This window comes from Dendrobates tinctorius, unplaced genomic scaffold, assembly GCF_039654945.1.
Source record: "Dendrobates tinctorius isolate UK_male_01 unplaced genomic scaffold, ASM3965494v1 ptg000086l, whole genome shotgun sequence".
NCBI lineage: Eukaryota > Metazoa > Chordata > Amphibia > Anura > Dendrobatidae > Dendrobates > Dendrobates tinctorius.
In genome coordinates, this window is record NW_027361754.1 from 54330297 (window position 1) to 54346991 (window position 16695).

The window sequence follows — 16695 nt, forward strand, 5'->3', positions numbered from 1 at the left end:
CCATACCCCTTCTGATTAAACATGTAGATTGTAACAGAATTAATAGGGCCTTCTCAAAGTTCATTTGGGGGGGGGGGGGGGCAAAAAGAAAAGACTACGCGCCAGAGTATTGATGGGTCATAAAGATAGAGGGGGGGTAGGTCTACCCAATGTACGTGGTTATAATTTGGCTTGTCTGACACGTCATATAATTGATTGGATAAAGGGCACATCGAGGTATTCAGACAACGCTCTGGAATCCCAACTGTGCAAACCGTGGGATAAAGTTTCGCTACTGCACGCTTCCTTGAGTGGGGTGCCGAGTGAAGTTAAACACTCAATGATTTTTAGAGACACTCTCATGACATGGAAGGCGGTGAGGAAGAAATTCAAATTGTCTTGGTCAATTTCCAAACACCTGAACATATGGGCACACATAGATTTCAAGTTAGGACGTGAGAATGCTTTGTTTGAAGAGTGGAAGAGGAAGGGGGTGAAAAAAGTGGGTGATCTGTTACATGAGGCAGAAGGCAGGTGGTTGAAGGGGGCAGAGGTTTTAGAGAAATTCAGTCTCAAAGAGTCTCAAATCCTCCAATATAACCAAGTGAGATTTCACATTATGGGAAAACTTCGGGAGGTGACCAAAGAAATAGGGACTAACGAATTTGACACGATGACCAATTGGGACATACAGGATGTGAATATTTCAAAAATATATAGTTATGTAAGGGAAATCCTGTTACCATCAGGGTCAGACAAAATGTTTCGCGGTTGGACTCGAGAACTACACTCAGAGGACGGGATGGAATGTATTTTGGAAGGCTGGGGAAGAGTAAGGAAACACATCATCTCTGAAAAATGGAGAGACAGCCAATTTCGAATTATGCACAGCCTAGTGCTTGGTTTTAACATTCCTCTTTCAGCAAATTGCCCAAACAGAAAAGAGAAATGCCCTAAATGTCAGAAAGAAAGAACTGACATGATCCATGGGATGTGGCACTGTCAATATACACAGAATTTTTGGACGATGGTACAGAGGCTCACCGAGGAAATCTGTGGGGTCAAGGTGAAACTTGAGCCCATATGTTGGATACTGCACCATACGGGAAATAGGGGGAGGGAAGAGAGCATTCCTAAATTATTTCATGTCATAGCATTACTGGCCAAACGATTAATCCTGAGGAACTGGCTAACGCAAACGCTTCCAGACGGGAAAGACATGATACTGGTCCTTAAAAAAGCATTGGACATTGATAAAAGAGAGGCGATAAGAAACAAAGACAGGGAAACAGCTAAATTCATGGGGAAATGGAGGAGGTTTATTGAGAATAAAATGACAAAAGATGAAAGAAGAGAGGTAATGAACCCATTTATATACTCGAACTGGTATTTACTCGAAAGCATAAGGGGTACGTTGGGGAATCTGAAGGTCTGAAACAAGGTGAATGAACACATGCCTGAGATGAGGAGGGGGACCTGAGTTGCGCGTAAACATGATTTTAATTTCTCTATTATTTTCGGGGTTATGTTATTATGGGGATTCGATCACAAACTGTCTTTATTTGTGAGATAACACAGGTCAACGAAAAAAAATTTTTTTTCTGGTGTCCAAAATATTTTAATGAATTTGGGGTATTTTTGGGGTGCTGATTCTGAATATGTCATCAGTTTTGCCAGATTGGCTCAAGTTTTTGAGATTTTTGGTATCTTATTTATAGCACTTGTTGGTAAATGCGACGCATCATCTCATTAATTTCTTTGGATTAGTACTTGAACTGAGCAGTTCTCAATATAGTTTTGTGTTAATTAGTGTTCTAAAAGTTTGTTCATAGCTTGATTTTTGCACTAACTTTATGTTGTTGTCTGTTTTCCAGTGAAAAGCATGAACTCATCATGAAGAAGTTGTCTTAACGATCCAGACTCATTCTGTTACATTTGTGGTGAATATACACTGCCAAAACATAGAAGAAACATAACACACTTCTTAAAAAAAGTGTATTTTGCCTATTTTGGGGTTATGCTTGGGGACCAAGACAAGTTTTGGGCACCACACATAGTGTGCAAAGCATGTATCGAATTATTACGAAAATGGAGCAAAGGACAAAGAAAAAGCTTCAAATTTGGTGTTCCAATGGTGTGGAGAGAGCCAAAAAATCATCATGATGACTGTTATTTCTGTGCAGTGCAAGTGCAAGGATTCAATAAGCATAAGAAACGAAAATGGGAGTAACATGGAATCTGCAAGAAGGCCTGTCCCTCATTGTGAAGATGTGCCTGTACCTGTGTTTACCATAAATAACAGTCATCATGATGATTTTTTGGCTCTCTCCACACCATTGGAACACCAAATTTGAAGCTTTTTCTTTGTCCTTTGCTCCATTTTCGTAATAATTCGATACATGCTTTGCACACTATGTGTGGTGCCCAAAACTTGTCTTGGTCCCCAAGCATAACCCCAAAATAGGCAAAATACACTTTTTTTACGAAGTCTGTTATGTTTCTTCTATGTTTTGGCAGTGTGTATTCACCACAAATGTAACAGAATGAGTCTGGATCGTTAAGACAACTTCTTCTTGATGAGTTCATGCTTTTCACTGGAAAACAGACAACAACATAAAGTTAGTGCAAAAATCAAGCTATGAACAAACTTTTAGAACACTAATTAACACAAAACTATATTGAGAACTGCTCAGTTCAAGTACTAATCCAAAGAAATTAATGAGATGATGCGTCGCATTTACCAACAAGTGCTATAAATAAGATACCAAAAATCTCAAAAACTTGAGCCAATCTGGCAAAACTGATGACATATTCAGAATCAGCACCCCAAAAATACCCTAAATTCGATGAAATATCTTTGGCACCAAAAATGCTGTTGACCAGTGTAATATATGTTTACAGAAATGTTCATCTGTATGAATCACTTGAAAATCTAATAAAAATGATTTTGGAAAAAAAAAAAAAAAAAAAAAAAAAAAAAAAAGGGCTGCCGACCAAAGACTAAGACCCTCCACCATATGAAAGGAACATGTCGCAACCTAGTAAAATATCTTCATTTTCTATTCACATCATAAACTCCGACACTACTGGTAAATTGAAGCTTGTTGAAGCTTGTTTCATATGCTTGGGTGAAGCTTTCGGCTATAACTGAAATGGCCATCAAGGTAGAAAAACAGCAGATTTCATGGTTTCGGTCAATCTTCCAGCAGTCTCCTACTAGAAAAGTGTTTACATTGGTGACTAATGGATTGGGGACCAACCAACGTGCGCTTTATGGTCCTTGATGTAAAATTGGGGATCTGAATCACAAATTGCTTTCTGTTCCAGAGGTATAACCCAGGTCAAGTTAGAAGTACGAGACAAACATTACAAGGCAAGAACAAAAATGTAAATTACAACAAATGTAAACATACACACAATTCTAAAAAGGTATCTGATCACATTGATTTAAAGTCTTACTACGTAGGGGACAAAACAAAAAATCCATATATCCCCCCTCTTCCAAGGGAACCTTTCCTCCACAATCAATCTAAAATCTCTCCTGGTGCTCCCTCTTTTTGCCTTTTAGTTGGATTTTTGATGTTACAGAGTCCAGAGCCCAGGATGACCAGTTTCAGAAGCAGTACGCCGTTTTGAGGGTGTTAATGGATTGATATTTTATGTGAGTGAAGGTGACGCCACTCAGAAGATCCATGTCCCCGTTTCTGTAGATTACGGGGGGGGGTTGTCTCCAGTACATGATAGAAGGCTAAACTGGAGTTTTTCCTGTTTTTTCCCATTAATTTACATCTATGAAGGAAAACAGGAGCCGCCATTGAGGTCCATGCAACCGGCATTTGGAGGGATGACCAAAATGAACAAAGTGGACATCAACAGAAAACATTAAAAGCAAAATAACTGCAACTTGAACCATCACATTAAATGCAACAAACTGAGCGTACAGTGCCGGCCAAATATTAGTACTTACGTAAAGTGAAATATAAAAATGATGCAGCCATATAAGGAAATAAGTGCATTCTTATACCTGAAAATATCCTCCCTAGTATTATGGCCCTATCGGAAAATAATAGGTAATTTGCATACTGGTGGAGCACATGATCTTAGAAGCTCCTCCTTGAGATGGAGGGGTATGACCAGACTTGACTAAAGGGATCAAAATTATTAATCTTAATGAAAATAATCCAAAGAGCAGATAAGGTTTCAGGTTGGAGCCATCCAACAGTAATGGCGCCCATACAACGGTTTGCGAAATGAACGGTCCATCCCACAACTCTGCCGCATACACGAATATTTGACTCGGCAGTGCTGTTTGTTGGGGAGAGTGGAGTAAGCCACTGGTAGAGGCTGCTCATACTCCCTGAGAATAAAAGGATTAAACCTTTAACCTGCCCTATTCTTCTTTCCCCAAACCATCTGTTGTAGGAAAGTAAAGAGGGACCTCACACCCTTTAGGACAGTACTACCAAAATTAGCCATTTCATTGACTTTAAATGGGTTCTCCACTTCATTCATTGTTATAATATATATAGTTATTTTTTAAGAAATGTGTCCATGGCGGTTTTAAAATTAAAACGGAAATAAAAAAAGTTTTTTTTGCAATAAAAAAAAAAAATGGAAAAACAACTAAGAAATGCTGTGTCTTCAAGCTCTGTCAAGACATATCAAATGTCAACAATGAACAAATTAATAAATACAGTATTATCTGCAAGTAAACAAGTACATGTAAAAAACAAGACATACCAAAGCAAAATGGATGTCATGTATGCACACAATTGACAAGGTGTACACACAATTCATATACTGCAGTAGATATAATAACCCCGGTATATTTTTTGTAGGCTGTAGAGGTTTTTATATCCTAAATATAGATTAGACCTCTAGCTGTCAGTTCTCCCAGCGGGATAACATGCCACTCAAGAGAGAGTAAAGCAAATAGCGACAGACTAGTGCAAGAAGACCAAAGAGATGGAATGAGAAGAGACATATATCCTGGGCCCCCGAGCAGTTCAGACATACTATGTTCAGGCTTTATACCCCATTGCTCAATAATGCAAAGAATGACATTTATTCAATTAAAAAAAAATAAATAAAAAGAATAATACATTGAAGAAAACAATACTAGACATAAAAGGTCAGAACTGATGTAATAAGAAATAACTTTTGGGCAGTGGTCTCATTGGCCATGTGTGTAGGTTCTACAAAGTGGCGTCGTGCGCACAAGCTCAGAGCGACATGCGAGCTCACAAGTTCACTGGACTGACCGATTGAGTTTTATCAAAGTGTCAGCTTAGTGTGATCTGATTCTCTCAAATGAGAAGATGGGGGGGAAAAAAAAACCCAAAAAAAAAAAAAAAAAAAACACACTTCTCCATTTTGTGAGTCCATGGAAATCGAACTACACTCGGACGTCATCTACGGTAAGTGCAGTCTGATGATTTCCACGCACCCATAGACTTGTGTGCGCTGTGAAATCGCAGTATGCTGCAATTTTTTTTCTCTCATGCTGAATCTGTATGAGAGCAAAAAAAAAAAAAAAAAAAAAAGAAAACCGCTGATCAGCACTGTCCCATAGTATAACATTGGTCCGAGAGTTATCGGACAGCCCTAATCCGATGCATACGCCCTCAGGAAACACTTGCAAGCCCCAGAAGAAAAGTGGTAGAGAAAAAAAAATTTCACCAGTTGCAAAAATGCCAAAATGGATAAACACATACCCGATATCACAAAGATTTACATAATAGACTTTAAGGTCTCATCTACATGGCTTTTAACAAAATCTTTGCTTAACAGAACTGCAATGTTATATAGCGTACATATCAGTGTGACGTTCTAGAAAAAAAAAAAAAAAATGGACTCCGACTTGTCCCCATAAGAGGGGACTAAAACCATTGCGCAAGTAAGATTTTCATGTTCTCCAGTGCACTCGTAGAACAATAAGAATCCTTAAAGTGGTTGTCTGAGAATCTGATATTGATCATAGGCCATGGATGGAGGTTTTACCCCTGACACTCCAACTAACCAGCTGTTTTAGCTCCAGAGGCGGCTGTTGGCAAACAATAAATACAGCTAAAACAGCCCAGCTGCTATAGCGGTGCAGAGGCGGCTGTTGGCAAACAAATATAGCTAAAACAGCCCAGCTGCTATAGCGGTGCTGCTGAGAATAGAAGAGCCGCTCTGATATAAAGGTCGCAACTAGTGATGAGCTGACGTGTTCGGATGGTGTGTTATCCGAGCATGCTCGGGCGTTATCCAAGTATCTTGGGTGTGCTCGGATATTTTCAAGACCTCGCAGCTGCATGTCTTTTGGCAGAAGGCAACAGCAACAACACATGCGGGGATTGTCCAACAGCTGCACTTAAGCCTCATTCACAAAAATGGTACTGGCATCATCAGTCTGGTGCATCCATGTGTCCATTTTTACCATCAGGGTTTTTTTTTTATGGAGGAATAAAGAAATAAATAAAATACAAATCCTCTCCTATACTTCACAATGTTAAACCAGGATGGTACAAGGATGCCATGCGTGTTTTTTTACAGACCCAGAGTCTTGTACAGACCCCTTTACATCCATGCTGCTTGAAAAAACTACAGACATGACTCCGTGTGGTTTGCAAAAACCGTGAAAATCATGGACATGTGAACAGCACCCTAGATTATACTGGGAATGTGATGCGTCCGTCAAAAAAACAACACGTGCGTGCAACATGGATGTCTGAACGAGGCCTTAAAGTAATTTGCGACCAAACCTTAGAAGAAAATGCGCAAGTATATTATATTTACTGATTTGTAAAGATCTGCAAAATACATTGGCAGTGTATAAAGATTATTACTGACTAATAGGTAGAGGTGGGCAAACCCAAACAGTAAAGTTCGGCGTCCATACCGAACACCTACCGTTTGGGCACGGACACCGAATACGGAATTCACCAGGAAATAACTGGTTCTTGTCGTGCTGTCATGTGCATGACAGCGCGGCAAACACAGCTTCTGATCGGCAGTAAAATCTTTACCGCCGGTCAAGACAGTTGTGGTTTCCACGCTGTCATTTGTGATCACGCTGTGATCTGAGGTATAAAACTTTACCTCCGGTCACTGGTAGATGCTGATGGGACTACTGCTTCCATCAGTCTATGCCTGCTGCCGCTAACATCAGCGAGAGAAAGGAGCGGCTGATGGGAGTTATCAGCAGTAGCCTGTACTCTAAATTAATTAAAAAATTTAAAAAAAAATAAATTATGCGTTCCCCTGTATTTTGGATATCCAGCAAGCAAAACTGACAGTATAGTACAGTGTCTTAAAAGCCATACAAGTACACAATCCCTCACAAGACTAATGAACCTACAAGTATAATACATCCAGACTTCTTATAGCTTTTGAAATCAAACATTCTACTTTTAAATCAGTATAAATGCAAAAAACATCAAAAAGTCATTGAAAGGGATGAATAGTTGAGACCACAACAGCCTTCCTTAGCAAAGAAGGTCATGCAGTGAGGGAGATCACTGCACAATGGCATGTTCGTGACCTTGGAATCAGAGACGATACTTTTTAAAATCCCATCAAACCTAATTAAAAAAAATTTAATCCTAACCTGTTGCATAAACAATTAAAAAAAAAAAAAAAAAAAGAAGTCATAAAACTAGGTGAACCTTTATATAAACTCGAACAAATACTGTAGCCATGTCTGAGGTGACCAATATAGGGGCAAAGCTCATAGCAAGCAACAAAACTAGTCCGATCATCATCAGCTAAATAGATCATCAATAACAAAGAAACACTGAACACAGCACCCAAAACCAATACCCAAGAGAAACATGCAAACTACCATCAACTCAGACCAAAGTCAATGGCCATTAACACAAAGATACAACACGATAAGCCCCGATGCAGACGTCCGATGAATCCGATAATGATGAATTATGACCGTCTCCTTGAACCTTCCCAACGTTTCCTCACTCCTGCTTAGTCCTTGATATAAGCCAGTCCCGTTCTATTGAACCTGTTAAATGGTCCATGACAATGGTCCTTCATTCACCCTCTCATTAAAGTGTGACCCCTTTAGCAAGACAGAATTGTATGGATTTTAAAAGCAGTGGTTCAGCACTCAGCAAGGATCAAAATTTAGGAGTGGTTGGCTTGACGTTCCATCATCCATGCCAGACATAAAAGACATAAGCTGTAGCGCTGGCATGCAGAGAAATCGGGTGCCCTAATCCAGATTACGTAGGGAAGCAATGAAGAGATAGAAAAAAAAATGCCAATGTGCCTAGTCAGGTTCATATATACGGTAATCCTCTGATTAGCAGACTGATAACAGAATTAGTATCTCACTGCAGAGAATAAGTAGCATATATGTAGATGATTCATGCAAATAACGTAAGCAGGAGCGAGTGGATTTACCAGATACCCTCATATCTTACATACGAGCGAAGCCAAGTGAGAAAGTATCTGCGGATAAATTAACCAAGCAAAGCAACTAATCATGACAGCAGAGTCTTAACGTAAGAAATTCTCTGCCCGGAAGACAAACTTAAAGCATCGTTTCAATAGCGGACTCATCAACTCGCTGTGTAAAGGAATCCAAGTGTTTGCTTATATGCAGCACTGCAGAATATACAGAAAAACCATGCACTTGAAACAAGTCATACAATTGCCTTTAAAAAAAAAAAAGAAGAGGAGAAAGGCCAAAATGTAATGTCTGAATAGGAAAGAACAGATTCTTATTAGTTACGGGGTAATCTAGCGATGATGATCTCAGTGTACTAGGATACAATGGCTTCCTATTAGTTACCGGGTAATCTAGCGATGGTGATCTCCGTGTACCTGGAAAGAGAGGCCCCTTGGTAACATACCGTCAGATTTCTTGGGATACATTCCTTGCTTTAATATTCCTCATCGACAGCATCCCTTTTCCATAGCAATCCTCTGTGACATCTTCTCAGTGACAATCTTATTCCAATCTTTCCCCTCGGCTCAGAGATAATGCAGTAACGTCCACAGGCATGCAGGAGACCAGCAGTATTTTCGTGTATGGTAGCAATCTACGTTGCAAAGCAAGAACTGAAGGCACAGCAGCTACAGAGGCGGAATGCTGACTTCTCTGCATCACACACACTGACACACACACATACACACACTCACACACCTCCACACAGCAATGCATCAGCGGATAGCTTGCAAGCTTCGTTTACACACATTACGAAGCTTTATTGTTCAGCATTCATAATAAAATGATATTTTTTGCATGCTACATTTGAAGGATGTATGAAAAGGGAAAAAAAAAAAAAAATAAATAATCCCTCTAACCCCCTTATGACCCTCCTTCTCCTATTCCTTTATTAATGGATGCTGCTGTATAACTATCACTAGACATCAAGGACAAAAGGCAGAATCAGAGCTTGGACATGACAAGCAAGGCGAGACGTGGAAAATGCAAACATCTCATTGTGGGCTGATCAGAGACAGCTCAACCTCTTCCCATTTCTCTGCCTCATGTATCCAGGCACGGGTGGCTCTATATCCCCCCAGGAGAGACTATGAAACAGCTGAGGCACGGAAGAAAACATGGTCTGGATGCCACAGGCACATATATACACCAGACACTCACATCCGGGCACTACGAACTTTACAAATCCGACGGACACAGGACCGGTCCCAAAAAAAACAAAAATGATTAAACATCTAAAATTCTGCATCAAAATCCATTCAGCACCAAAGAAAGAAAAAAAAAAGCTACTGGATACAATGTAAATGTCTCAGCCGCTACAATGATACATGTGTTACACAAACAAGACATGAGAATGATAAATAAACATTACTGGTGTCAGAAATACAACACAAGTGCAATTATCTCTGACATTCATGCAATAACCCTCTCTATATGGGTCATGATCATATTACAAGACCCGTATAATAAGGAAAAAAAATCCAGACAGGAAGGCGTTAATCAGATCATCCCAGGACATGACGGGTTAACCGTATGCATTTCATTATGGAGGAAACCAAAATGAAGTTTCAATATACATCCGGTACGATTAATATTAATAAAAAAATTTAAAAAATTACATAGAGCAGAAGACAATGAAGATGGAACAGATAGAGGGAGAATTATCACCTTTAAAGTGATGCATACATCCAAAAGTAACAGCTGGTGCATTGTTTGAGCATCTCCGCCAGTCTCGGTATTAAAGACCCCATAGACAAGCAGCTCCCCACCTATCTCCTCCCCCTCTCTCTCGCCGTATGAAGGTAAAGGACAGCCAGTGCTGAGGCGACAAAAGGCTTTTTCTGTGCACCAGGAACTACAGCGAGCGAGATGCTCATAGGCGGTGGGCGGGATGTTCAGTGCCAGTATTACACTGTCTGCAGAGCCCTGACACACACACAGGGCACCACATCCCCGGGAGACTCCCATGTAGGAAAACATTATTACATTGGGTCCGAGGAACAATTTTAGCTTGCGTAAAATGATGCGTGAAATGGAAGAAGTGACACAAGTGAAAAGAACTAACACTGAGATCCTTTCAGCAGCAGGCCAAGGAGAGAGAAAAAAAAAAAAAAAGAAGCAAACCCAGTGATTAAATAGAAGCTGGGCATGTCAGACTGGCACTGGGAATTGATGCCAAGAAGATGGCAGAATGTTCAGAAAAACATCCTCCTTCCTGGTGTCTAGGAGAAAGAGGGGTGTGCAGAAAGGATCGCACCACGCAATCCAACAGCTGTAGTCACAACATGTATTTATAAAGCATGGTTACTAAAGAAAATAAACATCCCCCCGCCAACAAAAATAAAACCGTCACTACGTCGATGCACCGATTTACTGCCAATATGTGGACATAAACTCAAAAAGGTAAAGCTAGGACAAACAGTGGTGTGGAGCAAAACAGGACCGGAGAGATCAAAATACACCAACTAGAACTAGAGAACATACACCCACGGTCAGCTCTCATTTATTCCGTTATCACGGCAGGTATGACTGCGATTTACACAGTATACAAGAGGTGGTGAGAGGGGAAAGGATGACAATGTGTTTTATTAATAAGAGGTTTCCACCCTCTCCTGTAATTCACATATGATCTGAATGGGTTATTTAAAGGGGATCTGTCAGCAGAAATCACACCCCAAACTATTTATAGGAGCATGTCCAAAGACAAGTCCAGGAATACCTTCATATAAACAGCCTGCTCCTTTGTTACTGAGAACACAGTGTTTCAATTCACACGTTAATGAGGCGAAGAGCTATTTGTAGATCTGAAACCTCCATCACTTCAGCTCTATTGAAAGAACAGCACTGTCTCCTCCTCCTCCAACCTCTGTACTGTGTGGTTTCAGGTAAAGGAGCTGTCAGTCAAGCAGGGGTGGAGAGCTGGAGTGACAGAGGCTTGCCATCTTACCAGAGTTCTTTAGCCTCATTTGCATATCATTTAAAACACCAATTTCTCAGTAATGGAGCAGCCATGTAAAGGTATTGCTGGACTTGTCTATGAAGGCGCTATATGCAGATAAATAGTTTGGGGTCTGAAATCCTGCTGACAGGTTCCTTTTAAATGTGCACTGAGCAGTTTTGCTGCCCCATTTTGAATTTAGATAATCTTTTCACATGTTCTGCTCTTTGCATTGATACATATTGCAGACTATCGTTTTAGGCCTTTTTGTCTAATAGGATAATTACATTTGAGGTCAGATGTGTAATACAAGGGACACAATCCTTCGTACCTTTTTTTCCACTTGACGTCTATGCCTGATGAAGGGTCTCTGGACCCAAAACGCTGCATGTAAAGAATAAGAATTACAAAAGCGGAGTTTTTGTTGAGACTGGAATTTTTCAATATTTATGATTGAGAAAAACATGCAAAACTCGTAAGTGCTGTTCTACAAGATATGTGGGGGCGTTAAGTCGCTACTGATCAGGTATTGATGACCTAAGTATAGGGCAATTACTTTAATAGGAGCTGAGCTGCAATACTTTGGCACATAGTGTGTAAAGCGTCTTTTATTGCACCCCTGGAGCAGGGCTTTAAATGTAATTCCCCTGCCTGATACTCACCTGCCGCCGCCTTCATTTTCCAGCGTCACTCCCCAGCTAAAAGCGACCCGCAGCTCCAGTGTTTTATGGAGTGAGCCAGATGTCACTTTTCAATACAAGGTCTATGAGAGACTTCATAGACTTCCACTGAGCTCTTCTGAGTCCAGTCAGTCATAAGTTACGGGCACAAGATGGCACCGTGGGACCTGAGCGGCGTAGGTAAAAGATGAAGCCGCTAGAAGGGGAGTATAAGAACGGGAGAAGGGGACTGACATTTAAAGAGCCACTCCAGAGCTTAAAAAAAAAAAAAAAAAAAAAGCTGAAGTGGTTCATTAAACAATTTTTTTATTGCTTACACTATCTAGCCACTACTACATTGTGTTTCAAAAACAAAAAAAATTCCATTTTTTTCCCCTACAAATTTACATCACCTGATAAATTTACATTTTAATTTTAAAAGTATAGGGTCAGTAAAACGTGTAAATATAAAATATAATAACCTGTTTAAACCCTGCAATGTGGCCCTTTTACAAAAAAAAGCAGAAGAACCCTACCTAGCTAAAAAGGCTGCCGTCATCCGCCTCTGCAGAGATGCAGCTCTGTGTTTGCACAACATTGTTAATCTCTTTGCAAATGACAATGAATATTTGCAATTTTTTTTTTTTGTTGGTTTCCTAAAGGACCCGAGATGCCAGCAATGCACAAAAGAAAAGAAAAAAAAAAAGTGTACAAGACGAAAACAATTGAACACTTGCTCGTTAACCCCTACACCACTGAAATATTTTAATAAGAGGAAATTGAGGTGTACCCAGTACATCAATATATACTGATATGCAATAAAGCATACACGAATCACCAACGTCCATCATCCATTTTATCCCGCAGCACCCTTACACTAGGCTTATCACTATATAAAGTAGCCAGCATGTTATTTATGGCAAAATTATCAAATAAAATTCATTATTAATGATGCTCTGTTCCCACAATGCTGCATTAGCAGACACGTAGACGGGTCTGCTCATGAACAAAGTGTCTAAATGCCGACTGTGCTGCTATTATTGTAAATTAGAAGCAGATCCGTGCAGAATAAGGCGGCATATGCGCAGACCCCCCCCCCCAAAAAAAAAATAAAAAAATTATCCACAATAGGCGGCATAAATGACGGGTACATCAGATGACGACTCAACCTAGATATTAATTTACACACATCAGAAAAAGGCTTTTCTTCATATAATTATGCTGGCTGAAGATCATTACATGGTTTAAAGTCATCAAATTTCAAAAGCATCACTTAATAAAAAAAAAAAAATTATATATATATATATATATATATATATATATATATATATCTATCACACACTTTTTTTTGCCATTGAATGTTTAGGATATTCGAACACAGGTCCCTCTAAAGTGGGTCAGACACAAAAAAAAAAAAAAAAAAAGACGACACCCAAAATGCATTTGGCTTGGATAGGAGTTGCACACTTGGGCAATCAGATCTGACAGCAAATTTTTAATTCCCTTGCAGTGCCACCACAAGGAAAATTATGGTATTACATCATAGCAATTCAAATCAATAGGTCCTCCTTGCAATATGTGGAGTCCTGCAAATTAAAAAAGACGTACAAAAAATATATATAGAAGGGGACAGATGTGCAAAGGATTGAACGCACTTTGGAAATTTTAACTATGTGAAAAAACCTAGATAAAACAAAGGCATTTACAAATGTTCATAATGCACCAGAATTGGCTTCCTAGGCCAAAAACTGGCACTGTAATAAAATCCATGATAACCGACATATAGACTGCTGCATGTTTAAAACGGTATCTACCTGAAGATTACAGCTACGGCACTTTATATATATATATATATCATAACCCTTATTTGCAACACACTTTAAGGCTATGTGCACAATTGCCGCGACAATTCTGCAACTCCCTGCCGCGGGAAGTTCGCGGGAAATCCGCATGCGGAATTCCCGCAAAAAAGCTAGCGTATTGCAAGTGTAATTAGCTTGCAGAATGCTAGCGGTTTACAAGTGATCTGTAGCATCGCTTGGAAAACTGATTGACATGTTGGTCACACTTGTCAAACATAGTGTTTGACAAGTGTGACCAACTTTTTACTATTGAGGCTGCATATTCGGCATTAATAATAAAAAGATATAATGTTAAAAATGAAAAAATCTTGATATTCTCACCTTCCGGTGGCCCCCGCAGCGTTCCCAGGCCTCAGCGATGCTCCCGGCAAGTCCCGGTCTCAGCAATGCCTTGCGACAACGCGGCAAAAACGGTAAAAATCCTCAACGTGTGCACATAGCCTTACCCTTCCCCGACATGCAGAGAGTGATCTTATATGTTTTGTGCACATTCCTATCTTTCTCCATTTTTTCTTCTACCTACTTCTCCTCTTAACTGTTATCATATATATGAGATATCTATAGACTGTTTTTCCTAACCTGCATCTCTCCCCGCTTTCCCTTCTGCATTAAAATCGGCTATTTTCAACAATCCCAAAGTTCTGCCCAAGTTCTCCAATATGTACCAACAGATCTGTATAAACGGTTTCATAATTCCCTGCATTTCTTCATTTGTATAGGGTTTGAGTAGAAAACGTTTCCATTTTGTCATGAGCAATTTCACGTTTATCCTTTTGATGCATACCGCTTCTATCCAATTAAAATTAAACAGTTTCCATTTGACATATTACGGCTTTTTTTATTTGGAATGGAATCATTTAACCAGAATTATAAATATGTTTCTTTTGGCTATCAAACATATTGAATGAAAAATTGGAGTTCGTGAACTCTTCTTTTTCATTTGCGAGTCTCCTAAACCTCTCCTCCAATAATGGAAAAGCAACAGTAACGGATATAACGGTATATTTCCCATGCCCATATTTCCCATCCAATGCTTTATATCTTTCCAAAATATTTGTATTTTAGGGCAGCTCCACAATCTATGCAATAAATCTGAACCTCTAAATCTGCGGTCTCCTACGGACTCGCATTGTTCCAGATACTGGCATGTTAAACCACAATATTGCTCTATGCATGAAACTAAATTGACTGTTTCTCCAGACCTCACACAATATATATATATATATATATATATATATATATATATATATATATATATATATATATATATATATATATATATATATATATATTTTTTTTTTTTTTTTTAAATGGTCTACATACTGGGTTATCGCATAAGGTTAAATCTTTCGAAATTCTCCATGAAAGTTTTTCTATGTGGCTATCGAGTCCCGGTGTATTATTGAATTTTTAATTTTGTTAGGCTTTGTGGCGTGTGTAATAGGAAAACTAGGTTCCATGGACAAACAAATGCTTTTTCCCTAAGTCGTGTTAGAAAACCTGTTAGTTTCCTTAAACCATATGTGACGCGAAACACAAACCAGATTATATAGTCTTATGGCTGGTAAATTGGCCCCTCCGAACTCCAATAACATCAGCGTATTCAAATCTTATACGGGGTCTTCGACTTCTCCCTTCAAAAACTTCATGCTGTTCTATGTACCAGCGCCAAAGGTTCCATAGCCAGGTCAAATATAAGCGGTGACAGAGGGCACCCTGATGAGTTTCCTTTTTCAAGTGGAAAATTTACTGAGAAATACCCAGGAGTTTAAATTCTTGCTGTAGGGTTAGCATATATTGCTTTTGCTACACTTCTAAAATTAACCACCGGACCGACTTTGTCCAATACCTGCCTTACCCTATTCTATGTCACCTTATCAAATGCTTTCTCCGCATCAAACGTAACCAGAACTGGCCTACACCCTCTGCTCTCCCTTATTTTGTGTCTATAGTAGTGATGAGCGAACGTGCTCAGACAACGTCTCATCCGAGCACGCTCGGGCGTTAGAGTTTCTTGGGCGTGCTCGTATAGTATGTTCGAGTCACTGCAGCTGCATGATTTGTGGTTGTTAAGTCAACCTGAACACATGTGGAGATTCCCTAACACAGGGTTCCCCAACTCCAGTCCTCAAGGCCCACCAACAGATCATGTTTTCAGGATTTCCTTAGTATTGCTCAGGTGATAATTGCATCATCTGTACAATACAAGGGAAATCCTGAAAACATGATCTGTTGGTGGGCCTTGAGGACTGGAGTTGGGGAACCCTGCCCTAACACACAGCCAATCCCTACGTGTGGAAGCTGTCAAACAGCCGGAAATCGTGCAGCTGCAGAGAATCGAACATAATATACGAGCACGCCGGAGACACGTTATCTGAGCATGTTCACTCATCACTAGACTACAGTAAACAGTGTGAGACTTACATTCGTAACTGCACTTCTACCTTTCAAAAAGCCAGCTTGTGATGATGGTGTTACTAGTGTTGGGAGCATCTTTGCCAACCTGTTCGCCATAAGCTTGGACACTATTTTGATATCCTGATTTATGAGGGATATAAGTCTATAAGACGCTGGGTCTTCTGCTTATGCGTCCACTTTTAAAAAAAGTGTATAAAGATGAAAAAAATGTCTTTTAATAAAATCTGATTCAACATAAAAGTGTAGAAAGCAGCATTAAAAAAAAAATAGCAAAATTTTAAGCAAATTTCTGAATGTCCAAAAGGATAGGTGAAGACTAGAATAAATGCTACACTAATTAGCGATTTGGGCGTTAGCGTTAACTAGGGATCACACATGCGAGAAACTTGGATG

The 16695-nt window shown here is 39.6% G+C and overlaps 1 protein-coding gene across 5 annotated transcripts in view; it reads right to left on the reverse strand.

The window, feature by feature from the left end:
- Positions 1–16695, reverse strand: part of PRKCZ (protein kinase C zeta) — a 285933-nt gene that overhangs the window by 183091 nt on the left and 86147 nt on the right. The window contains exons 1-2 of one of the 5 annotated variants that reach the window (XM_073585409.1): positions 10094–10274; positions 8832–9020 (exon numbers count right to left, since the gene is read on the reverse strand). The exons of 2 other annotated variants lie outside the window; for them this stretch is intronic. In XM_073585409.1, the coding sequence (XP_073441510.1) occupies positions 8832–8853 (22 nt within the window). In that variant the 5' untranslated portion in view covers positions 8854–9020; positions 10094–10274. Of the gene's footprint in view, positions 1–8831; positions 9137–10093; positions 10276–16695 lie in introns of those variants that run through there. 2 more of the 5 variants (XM_073585410.1, XM_073585408.1) reach the window with 2 other exon arrangements.